The sequence below is a fragment of the Stylophora pistillata genome, chromosome 2 (assembly GCF_964205215.1).
Source record: "Stylophora pistillata chromosome 2, jaStyPist1.2, whole genome shotgun sequence".
Taxonomy (NCBI): domain Eukaryota; kingdom Metazoa; phylum Cnidaria; class Anthozoa; order Scleractinia; family Pocilloporidae; genus Stylophora; species Stylophora pistillata.
This window is the reverse complement of record NC_142520.1, coordinates 50,952,378-50,962,377: the sequence shown is the minus strand read 5'-3', so window position 1 is coordinate 50,962,377 and position 10,000 is coordinate 50,952,378. Positions and strand designations below refer to the sequence as shown.

Sequence of the window (10,000 nt, the reverse complement as noted above, 5' to 3'; positions counted from 1 at the left end):
AATATCCACTTGAATCGCTCTTTACGAGTGCGTAAGTGTGACTGTCGCCTATATCTCTGTCTTGAGCTTTCAGCTGAGTTACATTCATTCCAACTGTGGCATTCTCGGAAATGTGAAATGTCAACGTATCGGTGTCGAAGAAAGGTTTTTCATCAATGACGTCGGTGACAGTGATGTTAACCTGACACGACCCTTCCTTTGAATTTTGTCCAATGTTAGATGCCGTTACATGAAGCACATAATAGCTTTTGAATTCTCGGTCGAGGCCAGAGTCCACGATGATATCACCTGTAACAGGGCAGAAGCTTATTACCTTTTCTGAATCTAAACTTTCAGTACAAAATTATAGATAAAAGAAGCAAAGGAAAAAGATACTTTCTTAAAAGGAGATTAAAACAGATATCGGCTTCTTTACGATTAACTAAATTTTCATGGAGATTTAAGCAAAATTTCCTCTTTTACAGACCTGTTGCTCTGTTAATGTAAAACTTTGCATCAGCTCCCGTTGACGTGTAGGTAATTTCCTTATTCAAGATCAAGAAGTCAAGATCTGTGGCTGTCACCCTCCTGACCGTTGTACCACGTGCAGCATCCTCGGATATGTTTGCATAGTACACCTGCTGACTAAAGCGGGGGCGTTCGTCATTGACGTCGGTTATTTTGACCACTAGGGGAATAGAAGTGGTTTGGTTTCCGCCGTCTGAGGCAGTCAGCGTCAAATGATAAGTGTCGTTCTTTTCTCTGTCGAGAGAGCTGTTGTAGCGTGTAGTAATAACTGCTGTTGTTGGATTGATCTGGAAATTCTCTGAACCAGGACCTGTTATAACATAACCAAAGTAAGGCGCGCGCTCTGATTGGTCAATTTAGCGTCCCCCATTTGCCCATGGGTGTACGCTGCTGACGTGAGCAAATGCAAAGACTATTTTTCCGCGCGCGCTTGTTTTTTTCCGGTCGCGTAAGATTTGTTAAATAAAAGGGAACTCTTTAGCTACAATGTATCAATGTTATGTTATAAAACAAATGGTAAACACCACAGCGTACACTATTGAGTTATGGATGCACTTGGGAGGTTTGCTAAGCACTCAAGAAGCTAGAGTCGCTCTCGGCTATCGCCTCGAGCGACTCTTACGCTTCTTTCGTGCTTAGCAACCTCCCGCGTGCATCCATAACTCAATAGTGTACGCTGTGGTGTTTACCATTTGTTAATTGGATTAGACGAAAAAGTATTTCTGGTTCTTAGCCTCGGCAACAATTTGAAAGTAATTACAGGAAGATAGAACTTTCACAACCGAAAAAAGACAATTTGGTTGCCTCACCGTAGAGAGAGAATGAGATGTTTGCGTTGGCTCCCTCGTCCGCATCTGTGGCGCCTATTTCGACAGTCTGCGATAAATTTAAAAGTCTCTTAAAAATATATTTGACATGACAACATAGCACTGCTGGTAATTTTATATTACAGAAAATGTGATGGGCTTTCAAAGATATGAAATTCAACCCGCAGACAGACCTTACCTTTACTAGTAGTTTAATGGTAACTTATCTGTCTTTAGGCTACGTTTCGAAACTAACTGTGTTTTCTTTCCCAAAAACGGATTAGCAAATTAGGTTATGATTTATGGTTCAGTTGCAGAGGAATATCGTGTACTTACCGGCACAACTGTTTTTCCTGCTTCCGAGTTCTCTGCAATGGATGCTTCGTAAGAATTCTCCTTAAACTGTGGTGGACTATCGTTTTCATCAAGGACTGTAACGACAAGGTCTGCAAAAGCCTGCCACGAAAAATAAGAGAACAAACGGTGGATGGTACGGAACACTATATTTTAGCAGAGCACAACGGGAAAAACTAAACCTACATGTAATTACAGTCGAGTCGGTAATCGAGCGAGAACGGTCGGAAGCCAGCACGGTTACCTACGCGCAATTCCTTTCCCTTCCCCTTCCCCGTGATGTTACCTTCCTACTGGAGGGATGACCAGCATCTTCAGCTTGTATACTCAGAGTATACTCCTTGATCTTCTCCCTGTCTATGGAGCCCTTTACAGTGACCTCTCCAGTTTGATTATTGATTGCAAATGCCTCCCCTGAGTTGCCACTGGTGATCTTGTATGACACCCGACCATTAGCATCTTGGTCTTCGTCTGTTGCGTGCACTGTTGCGACAAGCGTGCTCACGTTGGAATTTTCTAACACGCGACGGTGATAGGTGGACTGGTTGAAAACTGGATCGTTGTCGTTGACATCGTCTACAACAATGGACACAACCGTCTGGAAAAACAAAAACAATGTTTATGTGACGGTGATCACTTCAATAACCTAGGATAAAACTAAATTAACTGCAGAGCTCTCACTAGAGAGCTATTGTAGGTTCTGTACTGGCTAGGTTCTTCTGCGAGATAAAGGTGTAAGGTAAGTTTTGGAGCTATGAGATCAAAGTGACCAGACACAAAGATATTGAATTGATTCCCCACCACTGCCAGCTTTCTGCACTAACTCATAAGTTCTCCCATAACTCAAGGCAAACGAGCAAAGACAAAGGTATGTTTAATAGACACATTACAAAGTGAACAATTTCTAGTCTCTAGAAGCTTGGCTTAAAAGATATACTAACCGTATTGGATCTCCTCGGTTTTCCTTGATCTTTTGCTTCAATAGTCAGGTTATACAAAGATTCAACCTCAGCATCCAGCGTTCTCTTTACAAGAATGTAGCCGCTTGGAGTTATTTCAAAATGTCCTAAAATGGCAGAAGGAAAGATTCTAGAGAGCACTGCTGAACCTAACCTTTCATCAGTTTTACACTCGAGTCAGACCTGCATTTAAATCTCAACATTTACGTCTGAAAATCACCGTAGAATTGGTGGATTGAAAACTGGGTCGATCTTGCACTAATTATGTAGTCTTCTTGTGATTAAATTTTATATCTTTTGTCACCATACCATTGTTATTTCCTTCGGTAATATTATACACAACTTTGCCAGCAAATCCTAAATCTTTGTCCGCTGCGAGGACCTGTATCACATTACTTCCGGGCCGAGCGGCCTCGCTGATGCTGGTGGACTGGGGTGGATCGTCGAATTGAGGGGTGTTGTCGTTAATGTCGTTGACTATTACGGTGACCTGAAGAATTGGTGAAACAAGAGAAAATTGTTGCAGGAAGAACATTCATCTACATAAAGCAGGTGGTAGATTAAAGATCAGCATTTAATATTCTTGGCTTTTTCATGTTTTGTCGCATCCGGATCCTCTTGTAAAGACAATCAGAAACTCGACAGCTCCCATAAATACTTTTATGGCAGGTTTTAACTATTGTATTATTCTTTATTTGAGATACGAAAAAAGGATGTGATATTTTTCTTACCCTCACGGTAGAGCTTTTTCGAGTGTTTTCAGGCTCAGCTTGATCAGTAGCCGTGATATCGAGAGAAAAAACTCCTCTCTCTTGTGCATCTAAGGTCATCTCCGAGTTTTCTCGGTCCAGGACTTTACGAACATATAAAACTCCCTAAAGAAATATTGCGGAAATCATTAAGTATTCGCAGTACTCACCAAAATGTATGATCAATCAATAATTCGTTGAGTAACTGAATAGTTATAGAACTAATCGAAAAAGCGACACAAACAAATCAAACTTCACTGAAGGATAACAATGATGAGTACGAGTTTCAAAAAAGTTTTACTTTGTGATCGCTTCTTTGAAAAGTAACTTTGCTATTATTCCGTTAAAATGGCCCTCCTTTGTTGACTCGTATGCAATATGATAGAGCGTATTCGTCGATTTGGTTTTGGGGCGTTCTACTATTTTGCCAAAAGAATAATCGCAAGGAAAACGCAAGCGTCTCTTCTAACAGGCTTCTAAACATTTCCAAGATAGCTTTGATATCGAGTTCTCACTTATGGTACTGAATTATGCAGCTTTTTTTCTCCTCACGCTTTTTCCATGAAAATTCACAACCTTACCGTTGACGAATTTAATTGGAAGTACCCATGTTGGTCCCCATCTAAGGAGTACACAATCTTGGCATTTGTTCCGTCATCTTTGTCTGTAGCGTTAACATCGATGATGACTCTATTGATGCTATCTCGTCCTTCATCAGTAACTCTGATGTACGTCGAGAGTGAGACTGAAGGACTGGGAACAAACTCCGGAGGATTGTCATTAGTGTCCAGTATCTTTATGTGCAGCTCGGAGTAGCCCTGTGAGAAATGCAAAAATTTATGATTATAGAATGGTCAATTTGCCAAGGAGCTTCCCTGACTGTGCCTACTACAGGGTGATTTGTATTGTCATAGTCCTGACGTACCCACAACATTGGATTTCCTCCGTCAGTGGCATTAATTGTCAGGTTGTAGCTTGAATGAAGCTCTCTGTCAAGCCCCGTTGGAGATATTTGCAGCACTCCTGTGTTACTATTCAGAATAAATTCTCCATTCTGGCCAGCAGAAATTGCGTATGTTAACTTCTTGTTGCGGCCTTCATCTTGGTCGGAGGCTTCGAAAGTGTAAACTACTGTTCCACCACCTTTACCCTGAAAAATATTTAAAGAAAAAAATAAATAAATAAAAATAAAAAATAAATAAAAGGTGAAATAAACAGAATTTAGCCGTAGTACATTCTACGAAAGTGGCTTTTCATCCTCAGTTCCTGGACCGAATTTCATCTTGAAAGGGTATACCAAGAACCAGAGCTCCTCGAGAAAAACCTTCTGATCGTTTCGTACCACGTTAGAGGAAGGTGAGTGATGTCGCCACAGGATAATTATGCAATTATTCCAGCTTAATTTGGGCCTGAGGGCCTACAGAGTTTTATTTCTTTTGATTTAGGCCAATAAAGTAGACCTACCTCGCTAACATTTGCTGTCAGATACGGTCCATCATGGATCACTGGTGGGTTGTCATTTATATCAAGGACTGTGACAGTGAAAATAGTCGTCGTGTTTCTAGACGGCTTCCCATGGTCGTAAGCCATGATCTGACGTTACGCAAAAAAAAAAAAAAAAAACATGCAAATTGATCTGACCCAATTATTAAAGTACAGATTCTATTGGTACCCAATGATATATTTGCGGTATCAGCTGAATTGCCATAAACTTTATCAGTTCATATGATTTTGAACTCCTGAAGCTTCCTGACAATCCTTTACTCGTTGTGCTTTGTTTATTTGAAAGAAATTATCTCGAGGTTGAAGCTTTTACTCTCAAAGAGAAAACTTCTGGCACGCGTGCGCAAGCTCATTTGCCAATTTGTATTATGCATGGTAAAGAATATGAAATAAAGGGAGACCTGAACAACATACCGTTAGAGAATAAGATGAAACTGTTTCCCGGTCGAGTTTCATCGTAGTGGTAATTATTCCACTTTCATTTATTGCAAAGGCATTTCCAATATTGCCATCCGTTATGTTGAAGGAGACCTACGCGGTCAGATTAAAGAAAAAAACATTATTGTATTATTAAAATCTCGGTTACAACTGCAGCTCCATTTATAGCCACCTTGTCCTTTAAAATGGGAAAACAATATGAATTTTGGAGAGTCAATCACGTTTAAGCAATTAGTCTTTACCCGTGCATTGTCTCCGGCGTCTACATCTGTTGCAGAGACCTAAAAAAATGAACAGAACACAACGTCATTTGCCATTGTAAAGTGCGTTGTCTAAACCTGTTACCAGTTCTCTCTCGCCTTTTGCAGATTTTGATAGTAACTGACAGACTCGACTGTTTTACTACAAGTAAGTTTAATTTGAGAAAATCACTGACCTGATAAACGAAAACAACGTCGGTTTGGTTTTCCATGATATCTGCAGCATAAGGAGTCTCGAGAAACACGGGTTCATTATCATTGATATCTCTCAGTGAAACTCGGATTGTTGTGACGTAACGCTTATCCTCCTCAAAAAATCTTCCACCATCGTTGGCGAGTAGAAAGAACATGAACTCTTTATTCTTTTCATAATCCAGAACTTTGCTCGCTCGAATAGAACCATTTGATGAATCTACCGTAAAGCTGCAGTAAGGAAAACAAAATGAAGATAAAAAAGTCTGCACTATTAGAAAATGGCTCTGATCGCCGGAGATGTGTATTAAGTGACTGGAAGTATTCATTTGATTTGATTTGGAGATCTATCACGGTTTACTTATAGTATTTAATTGCGGTCGTTTCATCTACGAGGCGTTTTCGCTAACTTTGAAGAAAGCATAACTAAACGGAGACGTTAGGTAAATAACCTAAAACATTAGCGAGAGGACCTATGAGATGCTTGCGTAATCCCCTGAGACGTTGGCGAAACGACCAAAGACGTTAGCGAACTGGTCGTCGTCATAGGTGAAACGACCGACTACAGTAGTATTTCAACTTGACTCTCAACATTTTATCGTTGCTTCTAGCAGTTTAAATTTGTTTGAAGATAAGCTCCGTAGGACTTCAGTTATATGCTTATAAACACAACAGAGTGACCTCAGTTTTCAAATGATACTGTACTTCTTTCATTTATCAGCAAGATTAGTATCTTTATAACTACCTTTCAATATATCAATTATTACCTTGCTGCACCGGTGCCGTACAACTCATATTTGATTTCTCCATAAGAACCGAGATCGGCATCTGTGGCCTAAGTCAGTTAAAAGAAAATGCATTGCATTGCAATCTCAGCACTCAAACCACCACATTTGGTAAAATAAGAAGCAGTGCAGGTTTAGCATTTATTGAGTTCCATAATCCTGAAAATTGTCAGCTTTTTGCAATTTTAAAAAAAACACCAAGTTTTCTAGAAGGTCACGATGTTTGACCATTATCGATTATGGGTGTCAGTTTTTCTTCGCACGTCAGTTCCATCAGCTCTCTCTTTTTATCGCAACTCAACTCGATCGGTGCCAATGCTATGGGTGACCCCACTCGCCAAAGGGCGAGAGGTAACGCGAACTGACATATACAAACAATAAACAAAACTAAAAGTAGCAACAAATACATACCATAATTGTTCCAATTACGAAGCCTTCAGGGATTTCTTCATCGTAAGTAAAGTTGTACGAACTTTGGTTAAACTTAGGCTCGTTGTCATTTATATTGATCAAATCAACTTCCACGATGGCAAAACTTGAAAGCCTCTCGGTAGTTTCACTTTCGTTGGCAAATACCTTGAAAATAACGAAGAAAGCAAATTAATCCTGAGCTTGAAACCCTCACTGAAAATTAAGAATGTCATCAAAGCTGAACAGTTATGCTTAAATTAAAAACGAAATGATTACAAACTAAAATCTTTATGTTTACAAGATGCTATTCATAGTATTACCTGGAAGGAAAAGTTAGCCTTATGTTGCTCATAGTCCAAAGTCACATTGACCTTAAGAAGACCAGACGATTGGTCGATTGTGAAGTATTTGCTGTCCTCTCCGGATAAAGAATATTGGAAGCGGCGATTCTGAGGCTAAAAAAGAGATACGTTCAATGATTAATCCCTAGCAGTAAGAATAAAAAATGTTATAAAACACGTTACTTAAAAAAAAATTCAAAACAATGCAAACTTTTGATATCGTAGTTTATTTTCAAGCGCAGATCCATCCTCACAGCAACGCAGCATGTTAGCTTGAAACTAACGTCATTGTATCGTGTTGATTTCTAAGTTACCTTTTCCTTGCCATCTGCTCAAAGAAACTGGGTTTTCACAGAACAAATGCCCTTCAATCTAATCATTAACCTAACTGTTGTATTGATGAGGCACTCTTGCACTCTTTGGTTACGCAGTATTGCTTACATAGATGTCTTTGTCTTGCACGTTCAACTGATCAGTAATAACGTGCCCTGGCCGAGCCAGATCTTCTCGAATATTGAAGTCATAACGATCCTGCAGAAACTGGGGCGAGTTGTCATTCGTGTCCAGTATGGTGACTAGAACCAAGGCCGTCGAGTTAGAAGCGGGATCAACCACTTCAGATGTCTGTTAATGTCAGGAAAAAGATACAACTTTCATGAATAAAGCTTACTACTAGGTAAACTGGAGGCTAGAAGACTTAACTGGGAAATGAAAACATCATATGATATTACCAAGCGTGAAGTCTTTTGCCATCAATTTAATTCTAGTTTTGAAGCATCTTTTCAGCAACAGAGTAACTTTTTTTCATTAGTGTCTGGAGTAGTACTGGATTGTAAAAGTTTTGTTCCTAGTTACTAAGCTTTTGACTGATTTGTTACTCTGCCTTGAAGCCGGGTCTCATGTTTACATGTACTTTGAGTTCTGAGTAGCAACTTGCCAGCTTTTTGTCTGTTCTGATTGGCCACTGTGCATGTAATTACTCCAGCTTTCCCCCTACGACATTTATTCTAGGTTTTCCTCTCCAAAAACTTATCAGTGATTTACTGGGCAAACGAAACTAAATTGTAACGTGGGAAGCGAATTACCCTAACGGTAATTCTGAAGAAGTCCCTCTTTTCAGCATCAATGGTACCATTTACGGTAATTTCCCCCGAACTCTTTTCAATATCAAACAGTCCTTCATCATTTCCTGGTAGAAAGTAGAGAAAAAAAAAAAAGAAAGAGGTTATGAATTAAAGTGAGACTAACGAATAAGTTAGAAGAGATTTATAGAGCGGTGTGCAAATTAACGAATGAGTTAACGACAAAAAATGCGGGTTGCTGTCGAGAAGGAAGTTGTTTGCTTACTTTTCTTTCAATTCAGATCACACTCGCTAAAAGGGGAATTCTTAGTGTCCCACCAACTTGGTTTACGGAATGAGTTTTACGTCGTCTCGCGAATTAATTCTGATATCATTACATACTGCAATGATTTTACCTGTTGTAAAACTTACCATCTATAATTTCATATTCGACTGCATTTCCAACACCAGCGTCTCCATCGACTGCTTCAACTTGAACAACCAACGAACCCTGGAGAGAAAAAAAATATCCTTGAAGTTAATAAAACGAAAATAAAAACGCAAGCGGTAAGTGCCATCTTTATACAGTGTACCTTTGGTTTGTTCTCTGTAACGGACTCGAGGTAAATGGGCCTCAGGAACATTGGTGGGTTATCGCTGACATCTGAAACATCAACAATGACTGTTGTCTCTGACTCCCGCGGAGGATCTCCGCCATCCTGGGGAGAGAAAAAGAAATCGAGAAACTAAGGAAAAAAATGTTATTGGTTAGTTTATCGCAAACACGCGCAATAGTTTAAGACCTTAGAAAACCCGTCGCGACTAATCGCTGTTCCAGATATTCTTGCATGGACTAATTATTGGATATAAATCATCGGTTCAAATGTCAGTTATCAATATTAGTTACCCTTGCTGTAACCAATAGCGTGTACCGCTGCACTTTCTCGAAGTCAAGAGATCCATTGACAGTTATTTTTCCGTGATGATTGTCGATCGCGAAGGTGTCCGTCTGCAAAGGATACAAGCTTTGTTAAAGTGTATATGACACGAAATTTTTTTTTTCGTTGATAGCTAGTTCCATGTGTATAATAAACGGTTTGAGAGTTTAAAATGAATGAAACAATTTTTTTGGTCGATTTTTAGCGCCCGAAACACGCTAAATTTATGTGTAAAATTGTTCCCGGAGACTGGGCCGAGAATTGGGACTCGTGACGTCAGGTTGTTTGATCCTATGATTGGCAAGGTCAACAACTTTCAGTGTTTTCCTTGTAACACGCTGTGATTACTCGCTCAATTCTATCGTTTCACAAATTTCAAATTTATATGTAAACAAAAGAATTGTAATGCGGCAGCCATTTATGAAAGTGGTCTACTGAGTCAAACAACCTGACGTCACAGGTAAAGTTCACGTGACCTTTTGGCCGCGCGTTCGAGGGGACAAATTTCAAGCCAACTTAGCGCGTAGTTTAAACGAAAACTATGTATTTATAATTATTTTCAACGATTTTTAACTCTCGAACCGTTTGTTATATATATCGAACTAGCAGAAAACAAAAAAAAAAATTTCATGTCATATACACTTTAAATGTTTACTATATCTAATGATCTTTGAGAATGTGACAAGATTGCTTGTG

General features: G+C 39.4%; 1 protein-coding gene across 5 annotated transcripts in view; it reads right to left on the bottom strand.

Moving 5' to 3' along the window:
- Nucleotides 1-10,000, bottom strand: part of LOC111328621 (cadherin-23-like) — a 50,492-nt gene that overhangs the window by 19,779 nt on the left and 20,713 nt on the right. For all 5 annotated transcript variants that reach the window (XM_088748350.1, XM_088748349.1, XM_088748352.1 and 2 more), the window contains 22 exons: nucleotides 9,274-9,375; nucleotides 8,960-9,085; nucleotides 8,799-8,877; nucleotides 8,391-8,494; nucleotides 7,747-7,929; nucleotides 7,285-7,419; nucleotides 6,965-7,129; nucleotides 6,536-6,603; nucleotides 5,753-5,999; nucleotides 5,559-5,597; nucleotides 5,293-5,409; nucleotides 4,840-4,968; nucleotides 4,301-4,525; nucleotides 3,957-4,193; nucleotides 3,358-3,501; nucleotides 2,936-3,116; nucleotides 2,609-2,733; nucleotides 1,954-2,265; nucleotides 1,650-1,769; nucleotides 1,317-1,383; nucleotides 467-817; nucleotides 1-288 (listed from right to left, as the gene is read on the bottom strand). The exon at nucleotides 1-288 is cut by the window's left edge and continues 641 nt beyond it. In XM_088748350.1, coding sequence (XP_088604476.1) covers nucleotides 1-288; nucleotides 467-817; nucleotides 1,317-1,383; nucleotides 1,650-1,769; nucleotides 1,954-2,265; nucleotides 2,609-2,733; nucleotides 2,936-3,116; nucleotides 3,358-3,501; nucleotides 3,957-4,193; nucleotides 4,301-4,525; nucleotides 4,840-4,968; nucleotides 5,293-5,409; nucleotides 5,559-5,597; nucleotides 5,753-5,999; nucleotides 6,536-6,603; nucleotides 6,965-7,129; nucleotides 7,285-7,419; nucleotides 7,747-7,929; nucleotides 8,391-8,494; nucleotides 8,799-8,877; nucleotides 8,960-9,085; nucleotides 9,274-9,375 — 3,544 coding nt within the window. The remainder of the gene's footprint in view (nucleotides 289-466; nucleotides 818-1,316; nucleotides 1,384-1,649; nucleotides 1,770-1,953; nucleotides 2,266-2,608; nucleotides 2,734-2,935; nucleotides 3,117-3,357; nucleotides 3,502-3,956; nucleotides 4,194-4,300; nucleotides 4,526-4,839; nucleotides 4,969-5,292; nucleotides 5,410-5,558; nucleotides 5,598-5,752; nucleotides 6,000-6,535; nucleotides 6,604-6,964; nucleotides 7,130-7,284; nucleotides 7,420-7,746; nucleotides 7,930-8,390; nucleotides 8,495-8,798; nucleotides 8,878-8,959; nucleotides 9,086-9,273; nucleotides 9,376-10,000) is intronic.